Here is a 14,893-nt window from a genome sequence, read left to right as displayed (position 1 = left end):
AATCATGCTGCTAGACTTGCTCAAAACAGGGTTGCCACAAACATTTTTAAAAACAGGAATGTCTGTGAGGTGCAATAAAGCAAAATGCAATGAAATGACAGATGCCCATATCTCTTCCAGTTTAGTTCTTTGACTATTTGTCAAGACTCATTCCTAAGGGTAAGTGTCGAAATCAGCCATAGAGCTGATTAAAATATGGATTTATTAACCTTTTTCTGGTGATGCTGGTTCAATAGGTCCATAATACCATCTGGTTACCTCTATTCAAAATTGTACAATAGAGATTGGTGTATACTCACTGATCAAAAACTCTCAAAAAACAGCAAAAAAGTCTATTACAACAACAAAAATTTCCCTCTAATGATACAAGGAATTCTCACAAACATGATCCCTGGAATGTCTAATGATATCACAGTACAGGACATATACACAATAAAGAAGACTGAGAGAGTAGGGAAAAAAGAAAATCCTCCAGTAAATTTATGAATCAACACGAAAATATCAATGACTGTCCTCTGGGTCTTTCACTGAAAAGTTATATAAACTGTATTAATTTCATTAAAATAATTTCAATCGGGGGCGCGGGGGGGGTCAGTTGGTTAAGTGTCCGACTTCAGCTCAGGTCACAATCTCACAGTTCGTGGGTTTGAGCCCCACGTTGGGCTCTGTGCTGACAGCTCAGAGCCTGGAACCTGCTTCAGATTCTGTGTCTCCCTCCCTCTTTATCCCTCCCCTGCTCAAGCTCTGTCTCTCTCTTTCAAAAATAAATAAACATTAAAAAAATTAAAAGTTAAAAATTTTTTTTAAATTAAAAATAAAATAAAATAATGTCAATCATATTTAGTGTTCAGAATGTAAATTCATCAGTATTATATGTTTTTTTTTTAATCAGACAGTGGTAAGGAGTTTTATTTTAAACATATTTTTCAGTTCAGTTTTATTCACTTGGCTTTGAAGAGGATTTTAACTATCTGGATTATAGTTCTTCAAAATGCAGTGATCCACTACACCCCAACATACCCAGGCACAAAGCAAAAACAGAAACCAAAGGATAAGAAGGATCAATTTACTTCTCTCAGCTGTATTTTATTACTTTGTTCAAGTTTATTTACTTTTTTTAAACATATGTCTCTCCCAATTCCTGGAAATATTTCTTTAAAAATTTTCTTGTAACATTTATTTATTATTGAGAGACAGAGAGACACAGAGCGTGAGCAGGGGAGGGGGAGACACAGAATCCTAAGCAGGCCCCAGGCTCTGAGCTGTCATCACAGAACCCGCCAGACTCGGGGCTCAAACTCGCAAACTGTGAGATCATGACTGGAGCCTGAGTCGGTCGCCCAACTGACTGAGCCACTCAGGTGCCCCGAAATATTTCTTTTAAAATTGGGTATGAAGTTAGTGAGCAATGCTTGTTTCTGTAACAACCTCATATTTCCAAGAACTTGAGTTTACTTTTTAATTCAATGCTTCCCAAATTCTAGCTCCTTTTAATTCCTGGGATTAATTGTAAACCTATGTCAGCCACCTGTTTGCTTTCTCCGACATGTGGTAACCTATCTTAACCATCTCATCATTGATGTATAGAGCTCTAAAATTACACTGATTTTAAAGAATAGCATGAAATTGTTAGAAATCTCTGTAAGGCAGCCTTCACATCCTTATTCCGCAGACTGTAGATCATGGGATTCAACATGGGGATCACCAGTGTATAAAACACGGAAGCAATTTTATCAGTATCCAATGAGTAGTTAGTTTGAGGTTGCAAATACATGAAGAGAAGGGTCCCGTAGAACACAGTGACAGCCATCATATGTGAAGCACATGTGGAAAAGGCTTTTTTCCTTCCTTCTGATGAACGCATCCTTAGAATGGACAAAACAATGTTGAAATAAGATACTACAACTATTATCAAGGATAAGATCAAATTTGTAGCTGCGGATATAAATACTATTGTCTCTGGAAGGTAAGTATCAGAGCAGGACAATGTTAACAGTGGGACAATATCACAGAAGAAATGATTGATTACATTGGAAGAGCAATAAGACAGAGAAAATATACAATATGAAACCACAATACCTGTGGAAAAGCCATAGAGGTATGTGAGGGATACCAGCAGAAGGCAGATCTGTGGAGATACCACCACCATGTAAAGCAGGGGGTTACAAATGGCCACATAGCGGTCATAAGCCATCACAGCTAACGTGAGCACCTCGGCTACAATGAAAAATAAGAACCCTCCCAGTTGGGTGGCACATTCATAGTATGAGGTGGTTTTCTTCTGTACTAAAAAATTGATCAGCATTTTAGGGGCAATGACAGTAGAATCGCCAAGATTGATGATAGCCAAATGGCGCAGGAAGAAGTACATGGGGGTTTGAAGTTGAGAGTCAACACTGGTGAGGGTGATGATGCCCAGATTCCCTGCCATGGTCAGCCCATAGATCACCAGGAAAACAAAGAAGAGTGGAATCTGGAGCTCTGGGCGGTCTGAGACTCCCATGAGAATGAACTCAGTCACCAGGGTGAGGTTCCCTGGAGCCATGTAAGGGTTTGGAAAATCATCTGTTTGGAGAAGAAAAGGAGAAGTGGTTACAAACTCTAAAGATTTATTTTTTAGGACTTTCATTAGGCAGTAAGGGTAATTCTTTAGGTGAGATTTCCTGGAATGATGTATGAATCTAACTCGGTTATTGAAATCAAGGTGCTAGGACTAGTAAATAAACTACAGTCATTTGGAAGAGAGAAAAAGCAAGTGCAGCAGATTAAATAGATGACCCAGCTTCATTCATTATTGGAGGATTTCCTTCCTCACATTCTTATTCAGTTTTGAATATCTTATTAGCTTGCCAGGTATTTGAAGCCATGATTTCTATCTTATATGTCTCTTGAGTGTGAAAAGCCTTGAGGAATTGTATGCCTTCAAAAAATCCAATTTCTCCTTGTGATTTCTCAATCTGGGACTTGTTGCTTTATTGTAAGATTGGATGATTCTAGTCACTATCCTGCCCCATTTTCTTTATCCTATCTTTCTATAACTTCTAGCTGATGGACATTGAATTTGCAATTTCTACCATCCATATCTGTTAACTGTTTTTTCTCATTTTCCATTTTATTAACCCAGACAAAAATACTTGGAAATATGTCTTTTTTTTACGTTTATTTATTTATTTATTTATTTGATAAACACAGAGAGAGAGCATACACAAGCAGGGGAAGGACAAAGGGAGAGGGAGAGAGAGACTCCCAAGCAGGTTCCACTCTGTCCTTCCAGAGCCCAATGCAGAGCTCTACTCACAAACTGTGAGATCATGACCTGAGCCAAAATCAAGAGTTGGGTGCTTTACTGACTAAGCCACCCAGGTGACCTGGAAATATGTCTTTTATTTTTTAGATGACTTATTTTCTCTTCAGCTTTCAGAAAATAAGACCTGTAAAAATTACAAATATTTGTAAAACAACCCATTATGCTTTATTGGATACTATTTCTTTTTCCTTTTTTTTCTCATAACTTTTCCTTCTTGCCTCACAAGTTATAAAGTTCCATCATGGTTATTTTTAATCAGTATTTTTAATTTATAGAATATTATAACATTATTTTAAAAACATAATATATCTGGCCTTTGTTTTTAGTTGAACTTTATCTTGCATATTTTCCTACTTTTGACATATTTCACTACTGCAATGATAATAAACATCCTTACATTATAAAACCTCTATGATAATTTCATTGCATATATTTCCCAACGAATCAGCATGCTATTATAATATGACTGAATATTTTCCTAGAGTTGCTTGTTTCGAGAATGGTCATCTGTTCCTAACTAAGCCAATTAGAATCCCTTCCCAATTACAACTGATAGTTCCAGTGGTGGGCACATGTCCAAAAGAGTACCATGATTGCCTCTTCTATGAAGATCTTGTGTTACATTCTAGAGAATCAAGACTATATCATCATATAACATAACATCCACCATTTAGCAGAAGTTTAAGTATTCTTGCACATAAACACACAAAATTAATAGTAATAATAATAATAATAATAATAATAAAAGTGAGTAGGAGGAAATGTTCGGACATGATGGATATGGTTATGATATGTTGTGGTGATGGATTCACTGATGTAACTCCAGACTCATCAAATTGTACCCATCAAACATGTATAAGCTTTTTGTATGTCAACCATACCTCAATAAAGTGGTCTAAAAAAAAGACTACAGGTCATAAATGCCTGAACTGTTAAAGCTCAAGTTGTTGACATTTTCTCTCTTACAATAGGATGGAATGGAGAACCATTCTGCAGTGAGAAAAAATGAATGAAGCAACAATATAGAAAGAATCAGAAAAAACAAGACCAAAAATAACTTCTAACATTGTAGAGTATTTACTACATCATCATTCTTTTCTTGGTTTCTTTGAGCCATTTTCTTATTCAAGGGAGAGAGAGAGAGAGAGAGAGAGAGAGAGAGAGAGAGGGAGAGAGACTGTGAGTGGGGAAGAGGCGGACAGTTAGGGAGACAGAATATGAAGCAGTCTCCAGGCTCTTAGCTGACAGCACAGAGCCTGACACGGGCGTCAAATTCATGGACCACAAGATCATGATCTGAGCCAAAGTTGGATGCTCAACTGACCAAGCCACCCAGGAACCCCGAGCCATCTCCTTACTTATTTATTTACCAAGTATTTGTTTATTTCCTACTTGTGCAAGAGAATGTTCAATCTCCAGATAAATTACTTGTCCCTCAGTTCATGAGACTTCTATTCCAATAATAAAGAAGAGACAAAGGCTGGTAATGGAACTTGTAAATGAAATAATTGAAGGTTGTAATAAACACAATAAATAAATTGAATGAAAACATACATTAGTATAACCTGGGATGATGATATCACATAGGATGTTAGCAGAAGGCCTTTCTGAGAGAGTGACATTTGAACTGAAACCTAAAGTGTTGGAAGGAACCAACTATTTCATAGATCACAGGAAGAACATTCCAGGATTTCAGGCAGGCATGTATTTCTTGAAGATACTTCACAGGAGTAGAAAAGAACTTGTCTTCTCTGTTTACAACTTATACTACAACTTGTTCCTGTTTATTTATTTTTTATTGATTTAGGAGAGAGGTTGAGAGAGAACAAGTCAGGGAGAGGGATAGAGGGAGAGAGAGAGAGAGAAAATCCCATGTGGGGCTTGAACCCACGTCCCTGGGATCATGACCTGAGCTAAAATCCAGAGTCATATGCTCAACAGACTGAGCCACCCAGGTGCCCCAGTGTTTTGTTCATTTTTAAAATGGAACTTGAGGGCACCTGGGTGGCTCTGTTGGTAATGTGTCCAACTTTGGCTCAGGTCATGATTTCGTGGTTTGTGAGTATAAGCCCCCCATCAGGCTTTGTGCTGACAGATAAGACCCTCTCTCTCTGCCCCTCCCCTGCTCATGCTATCTCCCTCTCTCTCAAAAATAAATGAACATTTAAAAAATAAAAATAAAAAAATAAAAGGGAACTTGGGGCACCAGGGTGCCTTAGTAGGTCAAGCATCCAACTCTTGACTTCAGCTCAGGTCATGATCTCACAGTTCATGCACCGTATGGAGCTCTGAGCTGACAGCGCAGAGCCTGCTTGGGATTCTCTCTCCCTCCCTCCTTGCCCCTCCCCTCTCAATAAATAAATACATATTTAAAAAAATGAAAGAAACAAAAAGTTTTAAGGTAGGTAAATAACATGATCAACTTTAAATTTAAAATGAGAACTCCTACTGACATGAAGATAATAAGTTATAGGTTTGGAAAGAGGTACACATGAATAGAAATTTAGAAAGAGAGTCAAGCATTTGTTATAAGGCTCCTGGGGATGATAATGTTGACTTGGGTTCAAGTGGAGAAGCTGGAGGTAGAGGGAAGGAGATACATTTAACAGTTGGTAGCAGAAAGAAAATGGTATCTTCAACATAATTCATATTATGTGAGACAGATATGAGGGACTAACAGATGGGGCCAGATCAGGAAAGACTGTGATTTTTTTCTTTTAAGTTTTTGCTACTGGATCAATAGCCATGACGTTTTTGAATATTAGAGAATGTGGTTTAAGATGGAGTGATTACAGTGGCATTTTGAACATAGTAAGCGTTAGAGGCTTATGAGACATTTAAACAATAATTTACACAAACTAATATTTAAGTCTGGAGCACATTAGTGTGGTTGGTCTTATAGATACTTAAGATAGCATTTTTTTCATCTAATCCAAGAATTTTTTTTTAAATTGTAAAAAGCAAACAAACAAACAAAAAACCCTAACTTCTAATATGTTCCTCAATCTTCATCCTTTTCCACACAGGGACAACCCTCTGTTTCGAGATTCTAGCTTTTCTTTTATCCTCAAACATTACACTACAGAATATTGCTTCTGGGTCCCCACCTCCATGCCTCTTTATGACCTTATCTTCTTTGTTTACGACTTTTAATATTTTTTCACAGCTTTCTGGCTCTGCATTGTCTCCCTTGGCAAACACATCAACTCTAAGCAAAAAAAAAAAAAATCTAAATTATATCAGCTCTTCCATTTCTGCTGGAATCTGATGTGTTGTTCATTATATCCTTCATACTAAAAAGCAAAAATACATTTTAAAAAGCAACCATTTTAAAAGACAAACATCCTATTCATCCTCCAATTTGCTCTTTCAAAACTGCATATGCATTGTTGGCCAATTTCTCTAAATACTTCCCCATCCTAAGCGTCTTCCTCTTCTACTTGCTTAGGTCAAGCTTTCTTTATCACTGGACTTGACTATTGCATCTGCCTTGCTTTCCCTATCATAATTCTCTCAGGTTAGCTGGTAGAAAAATGGCAGTCGCTAAAGCTTTTTGCGTAATTAAGGTGTATAATCTGAGCCTTTTTAAAAATAATAATAATTGAAAGATGCTTCAGCTTCATTTTCAGTGCATTCCACAATCAGGGCTATACCAATTTTCTGGCCATACTATCCTATCGGATACACAGTGAACATAATTTTCATCTCTGGCTGTCTGTGTCCTCATGTTGATTCTCCTGAGATGACTCCATTCTTTGTGTGTGAGAGGTGACATGTTATATGAAGGAAGTTTGCTCATCCTTTGTAGCAGGGAGCCCCATGTGATCAGAAAATAGAAATAAAAGTAGTGTCAAATGAAGCTAACAAACGTGAATTTTGGAGTATTTAATAATGTCATCTCTGATCATACTCTAGGCATTTTCAATCTTCTTATGAATACTAATGAGTAACGTGGAGGGTAAAAAGTTGAGCTTTCATTAACACCAATGTTTCATGGCTAATAATAATAACCTTAAAAAGTATATATGGAAATAGTTTCCATGTACTTAGAGCCTTCTTTTACTATAAAATTATGAGGCAGAATTTTTTAAAAAGTAAATTTATTTTTGAACGTCTTATTTTGGGTCATGTGAGGTAAGGGCAACCCAGCAAGTGAACATTTTCTTCCTTGTTATAGAGGTTCTGTCCTATAAAACCAGAGATCTTGGAGTTCGCGGTTTCTTAAAGTCTCACTTCTATTTATGCAGCGTCTCTCCTCAAAGACAGGTTTTTCTTTATGAGTGAGATCTTCTCAACTATAATATTGGCAGATTAGTTTTACTATGAGATAGTATATCTGTATGTTATCATATTCAATGGGAATTTTCTCAAGATAATTTGTGATTTTATATTCTCAAAAAGGAACGCCATTTGGAATTCTTTTTCTCACAGATTGTCAGGGGGAATATGCAGTTTTCTTTTAGCTAATATGGAAGAAATAAAACTATGATATACATAAACTCGGTGAGCAAAAGTTATGGTTTCAGTAGGGATATAACTTATTTAGGTACATAAGACATAACAATACCAGCCCTGATTTGGAAACATAATAGCCAGATCATATTTAACAACATGTATTCTCCCAAAGGCTACAAATCTTGGAAACAGATTAATGTATCATCTTATTGGATTATTCATAGTGTCGAGTGCCTTCCAAAATGGAAGTGAAGGGGCTCAGTTTGAGGTTGAGTTTTGGATCTTTCAAAAGCCATTATACAAAAATAAGACAAATATTTTCTACCCACCTCTAATGGAGAATCTGCTTCAGGCTCTTAGTGACAGTCTCTAAATGCGGTTCAATAAAATACCTAACTCTGAAGCACGGGTGATTCTAGAATCCACAAATTGCCTTTTATATCCTTGGGGAAGATGCCACTTGGAAATAGCTCCTTAACAAGATCTCCCTGCAGGAATTCAACCAGACATCCCTTGAGTGTTGTTTGTGGCACTATGAACCTCCATTAATGAAGTGAGTTCAGTTCCCTGATATCTCAGGGACACAGTGATTAAAGTGTGTGTGTCAAAGTAACTCATGTGCATTCAGAGATTCATTATTGCAAAAATGCAATATTAAAGAGGTAGAAACCAATGGCCTGGCAGTAAAGTTAGAACAATCTCTATCCATAAATAGTATTTTATTATGCCAACTTTTGGGGCACCTGGGTGGCTCGGTCAGTTGGGCATCTGACTTTGGTTCAGGTCATGATCACTCCCAGTCTATGGGTTTGCGCCCTGTGTCGGGCTCTGTGCTGACAGCTCAGAGCCTGGAGCCTGCTTCGGATTCTGTGTCTCCCTCTCTCTCTGCCTCTTCCTTGCTTGTGCTCTGTCTCTGTCTCTCTCTCAAAAATAAATACACATTTAAAAAATTTTTATTATACCACCTTTTCTTTTTTTTCCTTCACTTTTGCTTCAAATAATACAATTAACCATTATTTCATGGGGTGAAGTAGATATTAAAAGGATAATGTGTCCTCTAAAAACATTCCTCAGGTAGTAAGATTATCATTTTATCTTTTCTTAATGATTATATTTCAGGTGAGGAAAGGTAGAACGTAACTACTAGGGAAGAATCAAACACAGTATTTAAAAGGTCAGCTTTGGGGCACCTGGGTGGCTCAGTGGGTTAAGCGTCTGACTTTGGCTCAGGTCATGATCTCGCAGTTCGTGGGTTCGAGCCCCACTTCGGGCTCTGTGCTGACAGCTCAGAGCCTGGAACCTGCTTCAGATTCTGGTCTCCTTCTCTGTCTGTTCCTCCCCTGCTCACACTCTGTCTCTCTCTCTCTCTCAAAAATAAATAAAGATTAATTAATTAATTTATTTTTTATTTATTTTATATTTTTTTAACGTTTATTTATTTTTGAGACAGAGAGAGACAGAGCATGAACGGGGGGAGGGACAGAGAGAAAGGGAGACACAGAATCGGAAGCAGGCTCCAGGCTCTGAGCCATCAGCCCAGAGCCCCACGCGCGGGGCTCAAACTCACGGACCGCGAGATCATAACCTGAGCTGAAGTCGGACGCTTAACCGACTGAGCCACCCAGGCGCCCCAAAGATTAATTTTTTTTTAAAAAGGAAGCCTCTTGGTTATATCCATAAATTTCCTGTCACCTACATATATATTTTAACCAGTAAATCTTATATATATATATAATAACATAGGTGTAATAATTATACATACATCTTTGCGCATGCAATGAACAATAGGATTATGTAGAAAGGAAACTGTCCTGTAAGAACACACACACAAAAAACAGATAGAAATTAAATACATCAGGAAGGTTACCTGCTGGTAGTGGGAGAGGGAACTGAATAAAGAAATAAGGTGAAAGATGTAGAGTTTGCTGGGGCTGCATAACAAAAAAACACAGACTGGGTGGCTTGAGCAACAGAAATGTATCTTTTCAATTGTGGAATCTAGAAGTCCAAGATCACAGGCTTGACAGGTTTGGTTTCTTCTGAGGAGTCTCTTAGCTTGTAAATGGCCACCTTCTTGCTATGTCTTCACATGGTCATTGTCGGTTCCAGGTACATGTCTAGTTTCTCTCTGGGTGTCCTAGTCTCCTCTTCTTCTTTTTTTTTTTTTTTTTTGTTTATTTATTTTTTTGGGACAGAGAGAGACGGAGCATGAACGGGGGAAGGGCAGAGAGAGAGGGAGACACAGAATCGGAAACAGGCTCCAGGCTCTGAGCCATCAGCCCAGAGCCTGACGCGGGGCTCGAACTCACAGACCGCAAGATCGTGACCTGGCTGAAGTCGGACGCTTAACCGACTGCGCCACCCAGGCGCCCCTCTAGTCTCCTCTTCTTATAAGGACACCAGTCACATTGGATAGGGCCCCTATCCAAATGACTTTAACAAGCCATTTTAATCAAATTACCTCTTTAAAGATTCTACCTCCAAATACAGTCACATTGTGAAATACTGAGGGTTAAGGCTTCAACATATGATTTTGGTGCGACACAATTCAGCGCATTACAAATTGGAATGAAAAATAAACTAAGGAAAGAGAGGGCCTTTGCCTGGCCCAATGATGATACAATGTCATGAACTGAGGAATATAATTTTTCTAAACATCTTGCCTTAGGTCCAAAAACAGTTGAAAACGTACATATGTTCAGTATATAGAAAACTTGCTTCTGGAAATCTGCTTTGCAAAATAATACAAGTTATTAAATTATATAAAAATCTTCATGAGTATATTATTAGTATGGCAAAATAGTAGAAACTAAGTAGTTTGGAAACTTATTAAGTAAATTATAAACATACATAATTAATATAATTTTATATATTCTTTAAAACTTTGTATTTATTATATAGAAATTGAAAAGCTTCTTTATCCATTCATATCCTTGTCAGTGCCTGTTGCTTCTTGTGTTGTTAATATTAGCCATTCTGACAGGTGTGACGTGATATTTCATTATGGTTTTGATTTGTATTTCCCTGATGATAAGTGATATTGAGCATCTTTTCATGTGTCTGTTAACCATCTGTATGTTTTCTTTGGTAAAATATCTATTCATGTCTTCTGACCATGTCTTAACTATACTATTTATTTTTGGGGTGTTGAGTTCGACAAGTTCTTTATAGATTTTGGATACTAACCCTTTATCACATACGTCATTTGCAAATATCTTCTCCCATTCTGTAAGCTGCCTTTTAGTTTCGTTGATTGTTTCCTTTATTCTGCAGAAACTTCTAATCTTGGCGAAGTCTCAATCATTCATTTTTGCCTTGGTTTCCCTTACCTCTGAATACATGTCTAGTAAAAAGTTGCTATAACCAGTGTCAAGGAGATTGCTTCCTGTGTTTTCCTCGCTAGGATTTTTATGGTTTCTTCTTGCACATTTAGGTCTTTCATCCATTTTGAATTTGTGTGTGTGTGTGTGCTATAAAAAAGCTTCATTTTTTTGCATGTTGCTGTCCAGTTTTCCCAACACTATTTGTTGAAGAGACTGTATTTTTTCCAATGGATATTCTTTCCTCTTTTGTTGAAGATTAATTGACCATATAGTTGTGGGTCCATTTCCCGGCTTTCTATTCTGTTCCATTGATCTATGTGTCTGTTTTTGTGCCAGTACCATCCTGTCTTGATGTCTATAGACTTGTAATATAGCTTGAAGTCTGGAAGTCCGGAATTATCATGTCCCAGCTTTGTTTTGCTTTTTTAAGATTGCTTTTCCTATTTTGGGATCTTTTGTGGTTCTATACACAATTTAAGATTGTTCTCGCTCTGTGAAAAATGCTGGTGGTTTTTGATAGGGATTGCATTAATTGTGTAGATTTCTCTGGGTAGCATAGACATTTTAACAAGAAAGAAGTCGTGATGTATATACACAATGGAATATTACTCAGCCATCCATAAGGATGAAATTTTGCCATTTGCAATGATGTGGATGGACCTAGAGTGTCTTATGCTAAGCAAAATAAATTAGTCAGAGAAAGACAAATACAATACGCTTCCATTCATATGTGGGATTTAAGACTTGAAAGAGATGAACATAGGGGGAAAAGAGAAAGAGTAGCCATGAAACAGACTCTTCACTATGGAGAACAAACAGCATTGCTGGAGGGGGAGGTGGGCAGGGAGAATGGATTAGAAGAGTATTTAGGTTGGGTATTAAGGAGGGCACTTGTGATGAGCACTGGGTGTTGCATGTAAGTGATGAATCACTAAACTCTACTCCTGAAACTAATATTACACTGTATGTCAACTACCTGTAATTGAAATAAAAACTTGAAAGAAATGTATAAAAACAACTTTTGTTTTCCACTTTTCTCCTTCTGTTTTTTATTCCTGTTTTTATTTTGCTGTCTAATTTTGGACTATAGAAATGTTTCTAGAGTTTTTAAAATTCCATTTATATATATTTAATGGTGACTCTAGGGAGCACAATGTACACCACTAATTTTTCACATTTTAATTAGTGTTAATATTGTATTACTTTAAAATGTAGAAACTTTGCAACTGTATAATCCTATTTAGTACTTCCCACTATGTATACATAAAATGTATGCATCGTTTTTGCCTTAAAGTGCTCAATTGCTAAAGCAGGAAATATTCAATGCAAGATCCTTTTTGAAAATTCTTTATTTAACAAATTTAACAAATTCCTTTTGTTAAAGGGAGAAAGTAGAAACTAAGAAGAAATTGTGAACGGAATAATATACGTAAAATAAGAATTAAAACTGAAAAACAAACAAACAAACCAAAAGCTTCTGAGAAACAAACTGAAAATAGTATTAAAAAGGCAATATTAAAGCAGTATAGAGGTTCCTCAAAATGTTAAAAATAGAAATAGTCTACGATCCAGCAGTTGCACAATTAGGTATTTACATTATATAAAGGATACAGAAATACTAATTCAAAGGGACACATTCACACTGATGTTTATAGCAGCATGATCAACAATAGTCAAATTATGGAAAGAACCCAAATGTCCATCAACTGATGAATGGCTAAAGCTATAGTGTATATATACTTATACACACACACACACACACACACACACACACACACACACATATGTATAATGGAATATTACTTAGCCATCAAAAATAATAAAATCTTGCCATTTGCAGTGATGTGGATGGAGTCAGAGAGTATTATGCTAAGCAAAGTAAGTCAGAGAAAGACAAGTATCATATGATTTCACTCATATGTGGAATTTAAGAAATAAATCAAATGAATACGGGGGTGGGGGGCAGAGAGAGGCAATCCAAGAAACAGACTTTTAACTTTACAGAACAAACTGATGGTTCCTGGAGGGGAGGTGAGTGAGGCAGTGGTTGGAATAGGGTGGTGGGGATGAAAGAGGACACTTGTGACGAGCCCCAAGGGTTGTATGGAAGGGTTGAGTCACTATATGGCACACCTGAAACTAACATTACACCGTACGTCAACTCACTGGAATTTAAATAAAAACTTGGAAAGAAAAAGGAAAAAATGACCATATTATACTGGGTTCTTTTAAAACGATGTATTTTTAAAAATTAAATAAAAATGTAAATAAGACAATATGTTTTTAAGGTATAACTTAGGGAAAATAAAATGCCGATTGTGCATGGACACCACTTGAAAAATAACATTTCCAGTATTACTCCTGCTTCCAATTAGAGAGAGTTTCATCACCTTAAAATGTGTGTCTTTGCAGCTAATTACCCCACACTGTATCCTAAGCCACAATTACTGTGATTTCTTTCACAATGGCTGAATTTTACCTGTTTCGGAACTTGATGTAAATGGAATAATGTTTATGTCTGGTTTCTTTTGCTCAACGTAATGCTATTGAGATTCATACACTCTGTTATACACATGGACAGGTATTCCATGTGTATTCCATGTTACTGTTGACTTGTACTTCAGTCGATGCATATGCTACAATTTATGTTTTATCTATTGATGGACAGTTGAAATATTTCCATTTTGTACTGCCATGAGTAAAGTTACCAGTATCATTAACATACACCTGTTTTGCTGGAGATCTTTTTATTCCTCTCGTGTAAGCATCTAGGAAAAGAATTCCTGGAAGTAACATGTTTAACTTTACATAAAACTGCCAGTCCATTTTCCAAAGTGAAGTACCTTTGTACCTTCAAATCAGCAACGTATGATAATTTCAGGAGCTGAACGTAGCAGCTGATATGATTCTTTGTATATGTGATTCTTTGGCAACCTACTATTTTAAATTTTATCCACCCTAGTGGGTGGCAAGTGGTAGCTCATAGTTATTTAATTTCATTTCCCTGGTGACTAAGGATGTTCAACTTTTTATATGTGTGTATTGGCCTTTTATATTTCTTCTGTGAAATGTATTTTCTAATCTTTTTCTCCAGTTTTTGCATAGTGTCTTTTGTTACTGATTTGTAGAATATATCTTGGATCCTATTAAGTCACATTGGTTTCTTAGCTGATAATTGAACATATATGTGTACATGTTTGGGGCACTCTATTCTCTCGATTACTCCAGGTTTATAGTTGGTCTTTAAATCAATATTGTAAGTTCTTCAACTTCATTCTTTTTGAAAAATTGTTTTAGCTATTCTGGATCTTTTGTGTACTGTATTAAAAGCAGACCTAAAGCCAGATACGCAGGACCTAGCTTGCATACCATAAGGTTAGGTTTAGAACATTCTGCTCTGAAAAGGATCACATTTGGTAGCAGTTATTAAATTATTTTCATATCAAAATTTGATCCCAAACTTAACATTGAGTCTTGTTAAAAGTTGTACTTTTGTCTTGACCCTATGATGTTAAGTTAAGGGATGAACTACTTGGATACTTAGGATAACATAGTAAAAGAGATCATTCTTTTTTTTTTTTAATTTTTTTAACGTTTATTTATTTTTGAGACAGAGAGAGACAGAGCATGAACAGGGGAGGGGCAGAGAGAGAGGGAGACACAGAATCGGAAACAGGCTCCAGGCTCTGAGCTGTCAGCACAGAGCCTGACGCGGGGCTTAACTCACCAACCGTGAGATCATGACCTGAGCCGAAGTCCAACGCTTAACCAACCAAGCCACCCAGGCACCCCAAGAGATCATTCTTTT

At 36.8% G+C, this 14,893-nt stretch overlaps 1 protein-coding gene across 1 annotated transcript; it reads right to left on the bottom strand.

Moving 5' to 3' along the window:
• Positions 1-1,597: 1,597 nt before the first annotated feature.
• Positions 1,598-2,545, bottom strand: LOC124505527 (olfactory receptor 8J3-like). Its single transcript, XM_047071490.1, has one exon. The coding sequence runs from the start codon at positions 2,543-2,545 to the stop codon at positions 1,598-1,600; it is 948 nt and encodes a 315-aa protein (XP_046927446.1).
• Positions 2,546-14,893: the final 12,348 nt, after the last annotated feature.

The sequence above is a fragment of the Lynx rufus genome, unplaced genomic scaffold, assembly GCF_022079265.1.
Source record: "Lynx rufus isolate CCGP_SWC_20201006 ecotype Redwood Valley unplaced genomic scaffold, mLynRuf1.p SCAF_9, whole genome shotgun sequence".
Lineage (NCBI taxonomy): Eukaryota > Metazoa > Chordata > Mammalia > Carnivora > Felidae > Lynx > Lynx rufus.
Note: the sequence above shows the minus strand (reverse complement) of the source record. Positions and strands in the feature narration are given on the sequence as shown.

Excerpts from the sequence above, each read along its gene's own strand:
- LOC124505527 (XM_047071490.1), bottom strand. The coding sequence starts at position 2,545 with ATGGCTCCAGGGAACCTCACCCTGGTGACTGAGTTCATTCTCATGGGA.